Source organism: Chelonoidis abingdonii, chromosome 1 (assembly GCF_003597395.2).
Source record: "Chelonoidis abingdonii isolate Lonesome George chromosome 1, CheloAbing_2.0, whole genome shotgun sequence".
Classification (NCBI taxonomy): Eukaryota; Metazoa; Chordata; order Testudines; family Testudinidae; genus Chelonoidis; species Chelonoidis abingdonii.
In genome coordinates, this window is record NC_133769.1 from 365,955,947 (window position 1) to 365,973,674 (window position 17,728).

General features: G+C 51.4%; 1 protein-coding gene across 3 annotated transcripts in view; it reads right to left on the bottom strand.

Annotated features, from left to right (window-relative positions):
• Positions 1-1,354: 1,354 nt before the first annotated feature.
• The window catches only part of ARRB1 (arrestin beta 1), a 203,998-nt gene continuing 187,624 nt past the window's right edge, over positions 1,355-17,728 (bottom strand). For 2 of the 3 annotated variants that reach the window (XM_075061838.1, XM_075061836.1), the window contains 6 exons: positions 16,012-16,149; positions 14,722-14,805; positions 11,949-11,972; positions 8,202-8,272; positions 7,315-7,366; positions 1,355-4,751 (listed from right to left, as the gene is read on the bottom strand). In XM_075061838.1, the coding sequence (XP_074917939.1) occupies positions 4,640-4,751; positions 7,315-7,366; positions 8,202-8,272; positions 11,949-11,972; positions 14,722-14,805; positions 16,012-16,149 (481 nt within the window). In that variant the 3' untranslated portion in view covers positions 1,355-4,639. The remainder of the gene's footprint in view (positions 4,752-7,314; positions 7,367-8,201; positions 8,273-11,948; positions 11,973-14,721; positions 14,806-16,011; positions 16,150-17,728) is intronic. The other variant, XM_075061837.1, reaches the window with a different exon arrangement.

The following is a 17,728-nucleotide window of genomic DNA, read 5'->3' on the forward strand; positions in this document are numbered from 1 at the left end:
ATTCAACCCAGAGTCAACAGAACGTCCTGAGCCCCACCTGACACTCAGTGACATTCCCAGCCACTGCCTACATTCTACAGTCATCCTAGGCTCTGCCTGCGAGGGAGGGACACCTGGCAGCAATCAGCCAATGGGTCAGGCCAACTAGCTCAGGGGCCTGTCTTCACCATTGGTCAGGAACAGATGTTTCCGAGACAGGTGCAATGAGCTTCCCAGTGGATAGAACATTCTTGCCATAGGGGAAATGTCTTCCTATCCTGCCCCCGCCCACTGCACCAGTTAAGAAGTGGGCTAATGCCTGAAGCCTACAGGTTTTGATCCCTTCTAAAAATAATTTTATCTCCTCTCCTGAAATTGTGGCTGTTGTCATATCTGACTTTCAGATCCTCTTTTAAACCCTCCTCTGCTCTGTGCCTGGATGTCCTGTGGTAGTGAGTTCCACAAGTTATTCTGTGTTGTGTGTAAGGAATCAGTTTCACAGAGTGCCCCCTTGTCCTTGTGTTGTGAAAGGGTAAATAAGAGCAGCTGCTTTCCTTTCTCCATCCCATTACTTTGTATGCCTTCCTCATGCCCTCTCTTACTCATCTCCACTCTGAAGAGTCCCAGCATTTCAATCTTTACTGAACCCACTCTTCTGGCCTTCAAACAAACCCCCCCAAACCTGCCAACCTCATCTGCAGAAGCAAGACATATGCGGGCCCATCAATTCAAAGTGACACCAGACTCTGCCAGAACAACAGATGTGAAACCTGCAGACATCTCTCTGCTGCTACAGTGCCCAGCACTCCCCCCAACCTGCCTTTCATGACACATGGGCCCTACGTGTGCCTATCACAACATGTGATGTACATGACCCATTACAGCAAAAGACTAAGCTTGATAAGTATATGGAGGGGATGTTATGATGGGATAGTTTAATTTGGGCAATTGATCTTGGATTATCGGCAGATAAGTTTGCTCAATGGTCTGTGAGGGGATGTTGGATGGGATGGGAACTGAGTTACTGCAGAGAATTCTTTCTTGGGTGCTAGCTGGTGAGTCTTGCCCACATGCTCAGGGTTTAGCTGATCGCCATATTTGGGGTCGGGAAGGAATTTTCCTCCAGGGCGGATTGGCAGAGGACCTGGAGGTTTTTCACCTTCCTCTGCAGCGTGGGGCATGGGTCGCTTGCTGGTGGATTCTCTGCAGCTTGAGGTCTTCAGATCATAATTTTGAGGATTTCAATAACTCAGTCATGGCTTAGGGGTTGTTATAAATGTGTATGGGTAGGGTTTTGTGGCCTGCCTTGTGCAGGAGGTCAGACTAGATGATCATATTGGTCCCTTCTGACCTATGAGTCTATGAGTCTATGTCCCAACAATAACTATGTGGGTGAAACCAGACTGTCGAATGAACTCATGCAGCAAAATGATGAGACCAAAACACCCTATCATCACAGGTGAACACTTCTCCCACTCCTGCTTCTCAAAGGAAATCTTCACGATGCCTTCAAAAGACGAGCCTGGGAACTTCAATTGAGAATGTGGCTAGACACCAAAAGGCATGGTCCTGGTTTTATGGCTCGTTACAATTTGTAACCTACTAACCAGCCTTTGTCCTAGGACTGCGGAGGTGTGAATTTCCCACTTCACTGTAACTGATCTCTGGTAACGTGTTACGTCCTTATGCTTAACAACCTGTCCCACCTTGCACGGAGCTGTGACCCCCTGAGTACCAGCCCCAGACCTGGAGAAGAGCTCTGTGGAGCTCAAAAGCTTGGCTCTTCCACCCCCATAAAGGCTAGTCCCTCACCCAGCTTGTCGCTCTCATATTCTGGGACCAACACAGCCACAACATTGTGAACACCAGTATCAGCAGGCCTCGGGGTACCCAGAAAAGGCTGGAGAATATATCAGGTGGAGAGCACTCACACTGGGTTCTCTGGGGGCTGACAGGAGAAGATGGTTTCTCATGCACCCAGAAGAGCCCGCATGGATGCAGCTGACCACAACAGAACTTTATCCCAAGGGGCATCTTTCCTCTAAACCGTCTCTCATATCATTTAGACAGTTAAATAATCCTTGAGGGCAGAGGAAGAGAGGGGAGCAAAGATGGACCAAATCTAGCCCTGAGGGAAGCCCAAAGACATCACTGGAGTTGCACCAGGGATGACTTTTGTCCATTGTGTGGAAAGGAGAGACAGAATCAACAGTGGGCAGCTGGAGCTGCAGAACAGGTTCCTTCAGTACAGAGCATGGAGATGGGGGTTGTCTGAGTCCTCAGTGTCCTAAGAGGCCCATGAGGGAGGAATGGATTACGGGCTGCAGACTGCCATGGGAGAGCTGGCTATGTCTTTCTCCCAGTGCGAAAGTTTTTCTTTAAATCTAATCTGGCCGCTATTGACTAGCCAGTGAGAGAGTGAGTGTGTCTGTGATATACATACACACGCATGCAGTCCTGGCACAAAAGATAAAAACGTTGCGGGTTTCCAAGACTCGACGATACTTTGGCTTCAAAGTGTTATCTTCAGTCACAGGATCAGCCTCGTCCAATCCCATTGGTCCTGCAAATCAAACACCACCGACCTCTCCAGGATTTCTGTCTCCTGCATTCCTAGGGTCAGGCGTGTGTGCGGCCGTGGAGCTGAATAAACATAAACACCAAATGTGCAGCTCACCACCCTGTTCCAGCCACTCTGCGGGGACTCGTCCTAAGGCCAAACTCAGCCAAAACTCATGCAGGCTGCAGAGCGTTTTGCCTTGGTCCCTTATGACTCAAACAACCTCATCCATAGCCTTTATGGAGGAACTAGAAAGGCAAAGCCTAGGAGGCAGTTACTTTCTTCTAAGGCCTCACCCTAGGACCATTCCCTTGCTCCCGCGCCGGAAGGGACTGGGACTAGCATCCTGCCTGTTTCTCTCGTCATGCCTAGGCCTGGAAATTGCCACTCTCACCTTCCTTCCTTAACCCGAGGGATCCCAACGCTCAGCGCTTCACAGCCCCCCAGCCACATGCCAGACCTATGGGGTAGGGAACAGCGTGGGCCAGCACACGGCCTGGTCTACGCACAGCCGTGCGCGCTGGCTGGCAGGAGAGAAGGTGGCTGTGTTCACAGTGAGGCACATGTATCCCCGTGCTAACAACTGAGCAGTCGCCATAGACTATCAGCCTGACTGACTGATTCCTGCCTCCTGCAGCTGGCTCCTCTCGCCTGCCACAGAACCTCCCACCACCTGGCAATGTCCAAACGCAGTCGGTCTCGTCCTTAAAGAGCAATGGTGCCAGTTCGCCAGGCTGAGGCTGGGCCGGCTGGTGCCCACTGCCTGCCATGTGCCAGCGGACATCAGAACTCACTCAGAACGGCTGCAGCTTGCGATCATGAGCAGCCCCAGTCCATGGCACGGCACACAAGGTGCAGAATGGGAGACAGGCAGCAGATCCCAGAGCAGCGGTTCCCCAATCCTACGGTCTCCACCCCGGGAGCCAGAGCTCTCAGCACGTGTCTGAACTGCTGGTGACCATCTCTCTCTCTGGTGACGGACACAAAACCCGTTTCCTGTCATACCTCCTCTAAACACGCCGGACTAGGGGGGCAGTATGTTGCAGAAGAAACTAAGATACTGAGGTCAATCCCCTAGCGGCCCTTTTCTCCTGACTCTGTAGGAGCTGAATGGAGCTGGCAGGGATCACGTAAGGGGATGCTTCCCTCAGGCAGGAACCTTTGTCCAGCCCTGCCTGCAGCTAACAGAGGGCTCTGCACAGCCTCTCTGAGTGGCCAGCAGGAGCACCCTGGCCCGGCCAGTCCTCCCCCACTTCCTACAAGACCCTGTGCAGGGCTAGGATCCTGGTGGGAGTACAGGGGTCAAAGCAGGGCCAGCATGGGACCCACACTGGGGAGTCTAGTTGCCCTCGAGCAAGGGAGATCCTTGCCATCAGCCAGCAAGGTGAGGGACAGGGGCTGGGGGCCAACAGTGCTGAGGTTGGGGCTCGGACTCTGTGCTAACGGGCGGCAAGGCTCTTGGCCCAGATGGGCCATGCACAGACCGGCCGGCTTTGCCAATAGGCTATGAACCGCAGGGAGGGCAGGTCACAGCCAGGGACTCAGTGCAGTCAGCTGATCGACGTCACAACTGTTCTCCAGCCAGGGTGTAGCACTGTGCCCACTTCTTACACTGTCCCATCTGCAGTGAAAACAATTTGCCTAGAAAATAAACCCCTTTCACAGGCGTTGTCCACCCCACCCCTTCCTCCCACCCCCGTAACAAAGATTTGACTTGTGTGGATTATACAAAATGCATAAAAGATGCAGATCATACGAAAGGGCTGAGAGCAGCTGCTCCAGAGTGAAAACAGGGCCAGAGACTAGAGAGGGCAAAATCCTAAGGGGTGCTGAGCATCGGTGACACCTGATTGCTGCAGTTCCCTTTGGGATCTGGCCCACCGCCCTGTGCTCATTCTCGAGACAGCTGACGAGACTTCAGCCTAGGTAGCTAGATGCACAGTGATAAATATGGCACAGCTGTAAGGTTATAATTGCCGTCACCATCTGGGTGATCCATAGGCTCCTGGTACATGTAGGAAAAAAAAATCATACAAAATATAAGAAGCCTACTGCAGAGATGTTACTGGAAACAAACAAAACTGGTTAAAAGAATCCCGTTTATCTGTCATTCAGCTGCGGCGAGTTTGTCCCCTCCTCGTCTTCCTCCTTGTCGTCTTTCATGCCCTTCAGTCTCTGTCGGGCGAAGTCTTCGAACACAATGTCGTCATCACTGGCAGAAGACACAAGGAGAAGGTTACAATGGAACAGGTGGGAGGCAACGGCATCCCCTGGTGCCCGTGCTGGGACCTTGCTTCACCACTAGGGGCAGGTGGGCTGGCTCTGGCCTCACCTGTTCATACAAGTTGGGAAGGCTCGTTTGGTCTCTGCTGTTATTGGGTTCGCTGTGGGGAAAAAGGGGCTGAGGGAGCGACGAGCAGAAGCAGCCACTGAGAAATGAGTGCCAGAGGGGGCAGAGAGGGGGAGATGCAGTGTATATATATAGGGCATCCTGTGAGGCCAGCTGAATTTAGGGCTAGGGGGATCCTATCCTCACAACAGCAGAAACCCCTTGAGCTAAAGAAACATCTGGTCAGCAGTGATGTTTTGTAAGGGGTGGGGAGTGGGGATCAGATGTCGGTTTCAGAAGCAAAGGGTTTGAAAGGCGCCTTCTGCCATGATCAGAACCTCAGACCGTCGCTGCTCAGTACAGGCTCTGCGAGGGCCGGTCCTGCCAGGCACCAAGTGAGACGTCACAGCTGGAAACAACCTCACGCCATTGTATCGTGCAAGGGAGCAGGATCTGAGAGAGAGGTTGACATCAAAGCCACAGACAGAGGTCTAGTCACCTCTTGGTTCTCCCAGCGAGCCCACAGTGATTTTTAGTGGGGGAGTTACCCTAGGCACAGCACAAGGAGATACTGGCACCTGCCAACTAACCATGGTCTGAACCTGCAGTGTTTGAGTTTCAAATAACTCCCAAAGTTTGGAGTTGTTGGGTCCAGGGTTTTCATCTCTGCTCCCAGATCACCCCCTGAACCCTTTTAATCCTCTGGGCTTTCTTCACCCTCATAACTGAGGGCTGAAGAGGAACGAAGGAGTCTTTTCATCAGGAACTGCGTAGCATGTAGAGAGGGCCAGGGGATGATGAAATTTGGGTGATGCAAGATGACACTTGCTATAAAAATAGTCAGGGCTGAGTTGCTAGGCAGAGCGTTAGCTTTCTTCTTCTTGGGCAGATTAGGCCTGTTTAAAGGGGGTTGGTTTTGTGTTAACACATAGAAATCGATCGAGCTAGCGTTGTCCGCTCTCTTCAGCCACTGCGAGAGGATGTGTCTGAGACAGGTGGACGCAAACCACTGACTGACACAAACCAGTGCAGCTGGCACATGGGTACACTGGGGGATTTCTGCATCACATCTTAGCTCAGAAGGTGTACTGGACACCCAGGACCAGGGGACACCTGGATGATGCAGTGGATCCTCCTTCCAGCTCTACTGTACTGCTTAGTCTTAGGAAAGCATTAACATAGCAGGGGTGTATAGTGACATTGAGCACAGCGTACAGGATGTACTTCCTTTGGTTAAAAAGCCCATCAGCCTTTGGAGAATAAAGGGACTTCCTGTGAATTGTCAACTCAAAGCTTTATTACTGGCACCGGATCTCACAATTCCAGCAGGGTCGGGGGCTTCAAGTACCGGAATGGGGTGGATAGAAGCAGATCCCTACAGAGTGATGCAGACTCGCTTTCATCAATACAGCTGCTTTCACTTCCAAGCTACCAATTTGCTAGATAGGGTGGAGGGGATGTGGAATATGCAAGAAGGCGCAGGGAAGGCAGAAAGAACTAGGAAGCGTTTCCAGCGGACAGGTACCAGACATGGTCTGATGAAGAGAGCCCTGAATTTCCATTCTGCGTGGAGAATTTACCATCTGATGACACAGCTGGGAAACAGCTTTGATCTAATCCCCAAATTAAACACATTTTCACGCTGAGGCGGACAGCACAGTGGAATTCTGTTAAAAGAAGTGATGTGGCGTGTCAGGCCACGTGAGAGCGAGCTCACATTGTACGGAGAAGCCAGATCTCCACAGTGCCATGACTGGGTTTCGAACAGGCTGAAGGCAACAAGAGCTGCATGTGCCTCTTTGAGGAGCCAGGGGCTTGGTGGTGCCATGTCATGTTACCCCAAAATCTGAGGCACCCAAAATCAGTGGCCACTTCTGAAAATGTATCCGTTAGCATCTGACTTGTGCCTGGGTTGCCTCCAACAGCAGGGGCTGGACTCCGTGAAGTCCATGAGAGCTGCTGGAGATGCTCAGCCCCTCTGAAAAATCAGGCCACCCTTAATATTAGGTGGCTAAATATGGATTCAGTTTTGGGCACCCAAGGGTGGCCTATGGTTTGATCCATAGAACTTAACGTCTCCCACAAGTGACACTCACTAAACCCAGATTCCACTGTGTGAAGTCCAGCTGTGACAACACAATGACATGGATGCAACAGAGCAAAATACAACTCAGAGACAGAGAAGGTGGTTTCTTACTGTGCTTTTCTTGTTGCAAAACACATGCAAGATGGTTATCATGCCAAAAGGAAAGAAAAGAAACCCCATGCAGTAAACGTTACTTGCACGAGTTAATCATTGACTGTTACATGGAAATGATATTGACCGAATTATGTCTAGATGAGTTAGCTGGTTATTGAGTTACATGCAAATGAGTTGATCACTGATTGAGTTCATATGCAAATGATTCAACATTCCCATATAGGCCCTGGGATGATTTTAGCTTACTTTGTATCAAGCTCTATGAGATTTGTATCTATGGGAGCTTCATTCTCTGGAACTAAACACAGGGAATTATTGCACACGGTTAGTTACTTGACAAAATAATAAATAACAGTTACACAGCTTCTTTCATCCTGCTGCACCACAAGCTCTGGGCACAATCCTGCCAGCCTTGCTTGGACAAAACTCCGTTTGGAAATCAATGGGAATGGGATTTGGCCTCAAATGCACCAGACCAGGACTGAAATGCAGCCATCTCTGGAGTGAAGAGTGGCAATCAACCCATACATGGCATGGGATAATACTTAGTCCTGCCATGACTGCAGGGGACCGGACTAGCTGACTTCTCGAGGTCCCTTCCAGCCCTATGGATTCTATGGCAGCATTGGGGAGAGGATACTTTAGCTGTAACGTTGAAATCAACATGTAAAGAGAACCACGGCTCTTTCCTACCCACATGGAGCAGCCAGCTAGTCCTTCTGTGGCAATCCACATGGAGGTCAGTGTATCTGCCTCAGAAGGATGAAGGACCTGGACCACATCTACTGCACCATTTACACGGGGAAAGGGATATTTGCAACTGTGTCACCGCACATGTGACATGGTCTCTAGGCAATTCCAGGGTCTGCAGAACCAGCAGAAACCCACACACTATGGGACTTTCAGTGGCTACTAATCTGACCCCTCCCCCCTGCCCCAGTATTCTGCTTGTTAAGTGTTTACACAGACTCCTTTTAAAACACAAGCAGTGTCTGAAACCTCAGTTCCGGCACAGGCCAGTTCTGTATCTAACAAACCCACCCAGTCAGCGACATCCCCACCCACCAGGCTTGGTTCACAACGGCAGAGCATGTCCCAAAGCCAAGAGGGCACTAGAAAAGGGGGAAACTCACCATCCCGGTGCAAGGGCTCTTCCTTGGGCTTGGGGTGCATCAGTGTAAAAGGCAGCTCCACTGCAACGTCACTGAAACAGACCCGAATGAGAAGCGATGGATGAGGGCGACCAGGCCTGCGGGGGCTTTGGTAGCTGGCTCCAGAATGACACTGCAGCTATTTTAATTAAATACTTTCTCCTGCCCTGGGAAGAGCCCGATTCCTGCCCCCAACTGACCTTCTGCCAGTGACGCCCACAAAAGCAGGCCCCAGCCCTGAAGCATGTGGTATGGACACTCAGCAGTGCAGTCTGTCTACACGACACTGCTGACCAGAGCCGGCTTTGACTGCAGCTCTCTGGCGCCACCTGCTGGCAGGTTTGAGTATTTTGGTGGCCGTAATGAAATGTTTTTCCAATTGCAAAAGAAGCGTGTCATCTGGAGTGGAGGCCAGATTCTGCTCCCTGTGACATCAGTGTAAATCCTGCGCACTTTGATCCTGGATTTATAGATGCCATTTCGATTCTCCTCTCACACCCATGTTTCACTAGGAGGGTGGTGAAGCACTGGAATGGGTTACCTAGGGAGGTGGTGGAATCTCCATCCTTAGAGGTTTTTAAGGCCTGGCTTGTCAAAGCCCTGGCTGGGATGATTTAGTTGGGGGTTGGTCCTGCTTTGAGCAGGGGGTTGGACTAGATACCTCCTGAGGTCCCTTCCAACCCTGATATTCTATGATTCTAAGGCAGGCAGGACTCCATTGAAGTCAGCGGAGCACCTATCAGTGTAGTAGCTATGCTTCAGGTGATACTAAGCTACATGCTGACATGTGGACACTGAAGTCAATGGAGTCTCAAGGAGTAAAGTTGGAGCTAATGAGAACAGCATTATATCCCTGAAATGATTGTGTCTCCTCACTACCCTTCCTCTAGCAGGCTCAGTGGCCTTGTCTGTTATAACGGTCAGAGAGCCCTACTCCTGGACACGAATTGCCAGTCATCTCCCTAGAAGCATGTGCAACAGCTGTGGGGGCAGAAGGGGGAGAAACTTGGAAAGCTGAGCTCTGCATTTCTATTTTAGGAACTTCTGCATTTTCCTAGAGTCAGAGAAGCTCTCTGCTGCCAGTTTACTCTGAGATTAGCTGCAGGCCCCGTGAAACCAAGGAGGGCTCAGTCAGGCTTGTTTTCAGTGCTGGGGCAAGGAGCTAGCCTTGCCGACTGACATCTGACTTAGCCACAGCATAAATATGGGATCAGCAGAGACTGAGCAGGTTTCCCCCACACTGCTCACCTCTGCGAGTGAGAGGGGAGATCAGGCTCAAAGACCCGTTCAATCCGTGGCCTCTCCACCAAAAGCTGCCAACAATGAGCCAAATGTGAGAACAGCTTTGTGGCTACCTGTCTCTGATGGAGTGGACTGAGGCCACCTGCTGCCTACACCTGGCCAACGCACAGCTGCCAAGTGGTAGCAGCTCTTGAGCACTGCTAAATCTGAATTGGCAGCCACAAGATGCCAGGTGCTCTCTCTGTTACCAACCCGAGCAGCCATCCATTCCCCATCATGAAATAACAGGAGAGAAGCTGGTTTCAATGGTGGAGAGGGAGATTGTCTGAGAAGGGGACATAGTTCAAACCCTCCATCTCAGGAACACGTCCAGCGCATAAACGCATGCGTTGCAGCTGCTCTACCTCGAGTGCCTCTCGCTGCAGCATTGAGCCTCTGAGCCACACTAAGCCATACCCTGAGGCATGTGATAATGGCTACTGAGCGAGGTGGAAAAATCATACAGACAACAAGCAGCAATCAGTCGTGTCACACGTCAACCCAGGAGCAGAAGGACAATCCAGGCAGTCAGTCTGCACTCAGCCTGGGAACATGTTTTTGGCAGCTTACCAGCAGGAGGTAAATGCTGGCTTTAGTTGTGATTTCTATCTCTTGTTTAAAGGCCGCTGTGTCTGTACAGGCTGTAGCTGGCACAAGGGTCCTCTCACTGTCCTACGTAGTGTGTGTGAGGCAGAGTTTAATAAGCGATAAAGCTATCGCGCTGTGTGACAGACACATTTCTGAATGGAAAGGCTCGATTCATGCCCTTGCACGGTCCCCATAATTAGCACCAGTTATTCTCCGCCTCATTAAAGCCGATTCCTCCCAGCACAGGTACACAAGTCGGGGCCTGCAGAATGTGCAATGTAATGGGCCAGGTGGTGATTGACAGGGAAGGCCAGGAAAGGACGACAGAGAAAAGGATGCGACAAGAAGGTTGCACAAAACTGGCTAGTTCTGCACTGTACTGACAAGCTCTGCACTTTATCTTTTGGATTTCTGGGACATTTGCAAAACGGACTCTAATTAGTTGCAAATTAAACAACCATCTGGAAAACATCTTTCTACAGACTTAGGCAGAGAGACAAATTGAAATTCATGGCCCGGGATGAAAGGGAATTCCAGCCCTGCCAGCTGAGCAGCATTTGTTTATTCTCACTGAAATAGCGGTTTCCATTCTTTGTGGTTCAGCACCACTGAGTTGGCAGAACATCAGTTCCACTTGGCTCCCTCCCTCTTCTCCTTTCACCTCCCTTCCCTGGGCTCCAAAGAGCTTTGTGGTTAGTCACTTGCTGAGACTGACTCGTGGAAAGACTTTCATGCCACAGCAGCAGCAAATCTTTCTTGGTGGCCTATTGGTAGAGAACAATTTATTGGATAAATCCAGCCCTGCTCACAGATTCCCCACTGCTGCTGGAGCACTTTTGTGAAGATGCTACTACACCCATGGCAGAGTTTCTCCCATCAGTCAGTCAGTCCATCCCCACAAGAGGCGGTGGGTATGTTGACAGAAGAAGCTCTCCTGTCGCCAGCTGTTTACACCGAGGGGGCAGGTTGCTGGAACTCCGTGGCTCAGGGCTGTGGATTTTTCACACCCTGGAGCAACTTAGTTTTACCAATGTTTGTTTGTAGTGCAGACCTGGCCAGAGACTGACTGTTTTTAAATGACAGAAACAAGGAGGTGAGGTAATATTTGTTACTGGACCAACGCCTGTCAGTGAAAGAGACGAGCTTTTTACACAACGCTCTGAGGCGCTGGGAAGCTTGTCTCTTTCACCAACAGAAGTTTGTCCAATATAAGTAATTACCTCACCCACCCTGTGTCTCTCATCTGCTGGGACTGCCAGGGCTGCAGCACCACTGAAAACAATGGGGGAGAGATTTTAAATGACAGCAGAGATGCTGAAGAACAAGACAGCAGCACAGAGACCTGCTGGTTTGCCATACAAGCCCATGGCGAGTGTCTCCGAGCTCTTCCCCTCACCCATGGCTCGCCTCATTCTGCAACCCCTAGGCACGGCTGCTACCGGCACAGAGCATCTAACAGCACGTCAGTAAAAGGCCTGGGTGACAAACACAATACGCCCTGACAGTAAATTTAATTCTTACAATGATCCTGCAGTTATATAGCCAATGGCCCTGAACCAACAGAGGGCAGCGCCTCCCAGTCTAGGGATTGATAAAGGCGGCAAATAAGGAATCGAATGAATGCTTTAGCTGCAGAGCTTGTCATCTTCCTCCAGTTGGGAAGCCGGGAAGGCATGCTGGAGGTGTGGGTGGAGAAGGAATAGAAGGAAAAAGAAAAGACGAAGTGGGCGAATGAAAAGCTGGCGAGGGGTGACCAGGATGAGGCAAACCACAGAGGGGTCTGAAATATCATGCATGAAAAAGCTAGGCTGCTGGTGTCCGGGTGACACCGCCAGAGCAGGCAGAGCTGGAAAGCATTACCTGGATGCAAGATCTCCCAGCAGGCTGGCATAGTTCAAAGGAGACAAGAGAATTAGTCACCAGTTTCAAAAAAAAAAAAAGCACAGGCAGCCAACAGGTCTGAACTCAGGAACAAGGCCCGAAATCAGCTCCCAGCTCCACAGCCCCTGGCTTGATTACATCGCCTTGAGCTACACGTGAATATGGGTGTCTAGCCCAGGTCCTGCTGGGAGTCCACATTATACCCCTCTCAAGCAGGCCTCTCGGTGACACGTGCTGCTTCCTGCCATGTCTGTGGGAACCAGCAGAGCAGTTTGTGGGGTGCTGCAGGACCTGAGGAGGAACTGGGGAAGTGGGGGCTAGAGACAGGACATAACAACCAGCCTTCCTCACCAGGCAGCTGGCAGAATCATAGAAATGCAGGACTGGAAAGGACCTCGAGAGGTTACCTAGACCAGCCCCCTGCACGGAGGCAGGACCAAGTCCTTCAGTGGCGCCTGCCCATCAAAGGCTCCTGACCTGTGACTTGCCAGGACCCGCAAGCAGGATGTCAGCAGATAACATCAGGGGAAGGCTGCACAGCGGATAAGTGAGGCCTCCCTCCTACAAGCCGAGATACCTCACGCCTCTACCTGGGGAGGAGCCATCGCCCTGGGAGCTCACCTGAGTTGGCCCCTCCCAGTTAGGTCCTGCCCCACAGGTGGGGAGGGATGGATTTGGGACAGAGATTATGGGTATCTGTGTCTGGCACTAGGGCTGAGAATCTGAGCATTCAGCCTGGCACGGAGACAGAGGCAGGGCACAGGCAATGGGCACAGCGCGGCATTAGGGCCCAGGCTGCCGAGGGCAGAGTTAGCCAGAAACGGGCTCAAACCTGAGGCTAGATCAGAGCCCACAAGGAGGGGCTGGGCTCAAGTACATGGGACACAGGGGTCGGAGCAGAGCTGTGAGCTGGTTTAGTAAAAGGAGCAACAGAGACTAGTTCCAGATCAGAAGGCAAAGCTCCAGCCAAGGAGCCTATCTCCCATTGGAGAAAACAGCAGTATGGGCCAACCCATCAGGAGCCCACACCCAGATAGTGACGGAGAACAGCAAGGACCTAGCATTCATCGGCCCCACTGACAGCTCCCTAAAGATCATGGGGTTGCCAAGGAGCGGGGGAGGAAGGGGGGTTGGAGACAGGTCTCCTCCACCAGGCAGCTCCCTGGAGCCACAGGTGGGTTTCTGAGCCACGTCTCTCCCAGCACACGTCCCCAGTGGCTGCTCTGTTGAGCCATCCTGTAGTGGCTAAGCTTCTGCCCCCGGCTGTCGTTTGCTGAGCCCACCTGTCTGCAGGATCTAATCAGCACCAACAGGGCCTCATCATATCACTTCCCTGCAGCAGCTTGAGCTACATGCAGCTCCTAATCTTGCCACTCCCCATACTAGGGGAGAGGGTCCTTATAATCTCGCCCCCTTTCCCAGCAGGCCTTGCTCTTAGCCTATAGTTCTAATACTCCCTGGGACTACAAATCCCAGAATGCCTCAGATTTTTCACCACAACACAGCAGGCCGGTGCTCAGCCTCCAGCTTGCCGTTAAGGAGCCTGCACCAAACCCTCTTCCACTGACATCTCTGAAGAAATCATTACAGTCCTCACCCCTTCCCCCGGCCCTCCCACTCGGAGCGACTGACAGGAACTTTCACCCTGTGGGTGAAGTGACTGGCTAACCGATACCTCTCTGTAGGCTGGCTAGCAGGAAGTACTGAGACTGAATGAAGCTTTTGTCAGGTGTCACTTTTTGGCAGCAAAGGTTGCTGGCAAAGCTAAGCCTTCTGGCCAGGTGGCAGGATGTTTTGGGGCTTTGCCAGTCTAGGCTACAGAACGCTTAACTGCAGCCATAAACACCTGCCTCCAAAACCTTCTCCCCAGCTGCAGTCAGCGTCAAGGGGCCTTGTCACCTGACTCAATTCAAAGCTCAGCCAAACAGCAGCAGCAGAGAGCACGCACCAAACTGAGGGAAGAGGAGCTGTTGATGAAAAATCGGGACTCTTAGCTTCCATATCTGGCTCTGCCACTGATTCGCTGCATGGCCCTGGGCAAGCTGCTCAGAGAATTAACCAGTGCTTGTAAAGTGCTTTGAGATCCGCAGAGGAAAGGCACTGAGGGTTTGAGCCAAAGCTCACCGAAGTCACTAGAAGCAAACACTGCCACCCATCCAGAATTCACCTGCATTAGAGCCGGAGCTGCTCCAGCCAGGAGAGTGAGGTTTGGAGCAGCACTACAACTGCAGGCTACAACGTACTTAAATGAAGGGGCCGTGTGGAGCGGCGACCACATCACTCAGAGCATGTATTGGGCGGCCATGCAGAGAGTTAACCAGCACATGTTGTTAGACCAAAGCAAGGAGCCGATAGCCCAGCCCTGTGAACATTATCCTGATTCAGGGCCAGACAAAAGAAGATTCAACAAACCCTCAACGTAAAGAACACCTCAAAAGTTTCTTCTTTCGTGAATGTTTGAAAGCTCCCTGCAGCTTCTTTCTCAGACTTTGGGGGCATGGCCATGTGCTGGAAGGTGTGGCCATGGGGGCATGGCGAAGTGTGAGAGGGTGTGGCCATGGGGCATGACCATGTGATGGAGGGCATGGTCATGGAGTGTGACCATGTGCTGGAGAGCGTGGGCTATGAAGGTAGAGCTTTACGTGATTGGATAAATTTGCAGCAAGTCACCCTTGCCTTCGTTTGGGGCAAAGGAAAGGTTGGTTTGATTTTTCCTGGCTGCGATTGGCCGCAGAAGTAAGAAGATACTCACCCTCCCCGAGACACCACCAGCTTCACTTTCACTTTATACGAGACAATGATTCCCAGGATCTCCTTATTGGCTCCATCTCTTAGTCTAGAAGCAAGAACAGATGGGGATTTGTAAGGAACCAGGTGAAAATAGTAGCTCCCCTTCCCCACAAAGTACCCAAACACAGACTCACAATATGAGGCCATCTCCCAACTCCCCAAACCTCACCACAGTTATGCAAAATGGCAGGTTCCTCAGGGAATCAGGCAACATTTTGAAATTTCACATATTTAAAAGGGAAAAGTGACTAACTGGGAAGTATCAGAGGGGTAGCCGTGTTAGTCTGGATCTGTCAAAAGCAACAAAGAGTCCTGTAACACCTTATAGACTAACGGAAGTATTGGAGCATAAGCTTTTGGGGGTGAATACATCTGTGCATGCGTCTGACGAAGTGGGTATTCACCCCCGAAATCTTATGCTCCAATACATCTGTTAGTCTAACTGGGAAGGGATGTCAAATTTGGAAAATTACACCCTTTTCACCCGCAACATATAGGTGAAGTGAAAATCAGCCAAACCGTTTTGGGAGTGAAAATGGGCTCCTCACTCTAACCATCCCAGAGGCTCTCCCAGGCTCTCCTCTGATAATAGATGGAAAGAGACACACACACAAAGGAAAATCAATAGAAAGTGAAAGCCAGGGGGGTTAGGCACCTAAATACCTTTGTGAATCCCACCCAGAGTGACTAGCTAAGGACTTTGGCTGAAGTTTTCAAACCTGGGTGCGCAGGCTCCTCAATCCATTGTGGGGACCTAGAGTGGCATTTGGGGGGGTCTACCTTTAAGCAGCCAGGTGTGAAAGTTTTTGCAATCATCTTTTTAGAATCCCAGAAATTAGCAATAAAAAGCGCTACCATTAGGTCTCCCATGCCATCCCTTGAAAGGCAGGCAGGCAGTACAGTACTGCCCCTACAGGGTATCCAACAGGGCCCTGGCCAGGGCACTTTTAAATGTCTCACTTCTACGACATCTGATCCTGGTGCCAACACTGAGGTTCCAACCCCAATGCAGCAAAGCACTTGAGCACATGTTTAAGCCCACAGGCAGCCCCACTGAAGCCAACTGGTATTGACATCAACAGGGCTACTGGTGTACTTAGATTTAAGGCCAAGTGCTCTGCAGGAGTGGGGCCTCGGCTGGTGTTTAGTAGCACAGAGATTCTTCACGATGGTCATTCTTTAGGTGACCCAGCGTGTTGCTGGGAGAAACAAAGCACTCAGACATGCAGGGCAGGGAGGAAGGAACTCTCACAACGTGCTGGAAGCCAGATTGGTGTCTTCATGTTTAAGTTTCCCATCCAGAGCCAGACCCCGCTTCTCCCGGTTGTTGGCGAGAAAGGGGGTCAGCGTGTAGACTTTGCAGAACGTCGAACTCGGAGCCACCACATCACTGAGGACAACAACGTGGGAGAATGAAACTAAGGTAACATATGGGACCAAACCAACACCCGCACCTCCCCATCAGGTCCTAGAGCTCCCATCTCTCTAGGAGAAAGGAAAGCGTCTGAAGCACAATGCAGCGGCAAATCCCACTGGAGATCATGTGAATGCCTGACACCATCACAGTGGTTCCCGTTGTGGAGTTGGGACGTGGCTTCCTCTCTGTGACACAGTGAAATCCTTATGCAAGAACTACCCATGGGGCTCTGAACATGCCCATCTCACCCTTCACAGGACAATCGTAAGATACAGTGTTCGCTGCAGATTCCTGACAACACCCGAAAGCCGAAATTCACCTACGACCCCCGATCTTTCAAGGGAACTCGGAGCAAGTTGCCAGCTAACCAAGAGATTTCAGGCAGGAGCCATGTAACGCTCAGTGGTTTTGACTGTGTTTCACTCTGAGTTTTGAGATGTGATCAAAAGCCAGTCCAAACAAAGGCTGCCATGGCCCCAAGCAGAGCAGAATTGCTCTGTTGTGTGCAGCACTGACGCTGCGTTACAACGTTTGCAGCTTTCTATGGCATATTGATGCCATCTCCCCAGGGGTGGTGGAATATCATAACTCTGAGCCGTGTCACGACATGGCAATGCAACAGCACTATACGCATCCAGTGCTATTTACAGGGACGTTCTAAAAATACCACCGTGGGGCCTCCCTGTTTCTTGTCTCAAGGACTCCAGATCACAAGTCAAGAGGTGTTTCTCCACCAAACTCAGCCTGGGCCTTACAAATCAAGCTGGGGTCTTTATACACCAGCAACATTTAAGGTCCTGGACTCGGAACATGACCGACTGGAGTGAAAAGCAGTAAAGCCATGGCAAATGACCGGGCCCAAGTTCAGAGGGGGGAAAAGAAATGGTGCCAACATTTCCTTTTAAAAAAACCAAAAACCAAAAGAAGAACAGTGGATCCCTTTCCATCACATCATATCGCATCACTCCATTTATCCAAAGTTCTTCCTATGCCTCAGAACTGGCCTTCCTCCCCAGCCCACAGCTCTGACTCCCTAGCTGGGACAGAGTCAGAGGATTTATAGAGAGCTTCTTGACCCAGAACCCTTTGCGCTAAAGAGAAGTCTCGCCTGTCTCTCTGGTTAATTGGCAGTTTGTCTAGCCTAGACATGGGCAAACTACAGCCCGCGGGCCACGTCCGGCCCACAGGACCGTCCTGCCGAGCCCCTGAGCTCCCAGCTGAGGAGCCTAGTCCCCGGCCCCTTCCTCACTGTCCCCCCTCCCCCACAGCCACGCTGCCGTGTGGGTCGTGCTCTGGCCCGCTGGTCCTGCTGGGCAGCGTGGGGAGTGCAGTTGGCTCTGGCTGGGTGGCATGGCTGTGAGCTCCTGTTGCTAATAAGGGGGTGGGGAGCGGCAGGGGAGGGGTTGGGTAAGGGAGAGGGGGGTCCTGAGGGGCACTCAGGGAACAGGGGGTGGTTGGATGGGGTGGAGGTTCTGGGGGGCATCAGGAGATGGGGGGTTGGATAAGTGTGGGAGTGCTGGCATGTGTGGATAGGGGTCAGGGGATGGGAGGG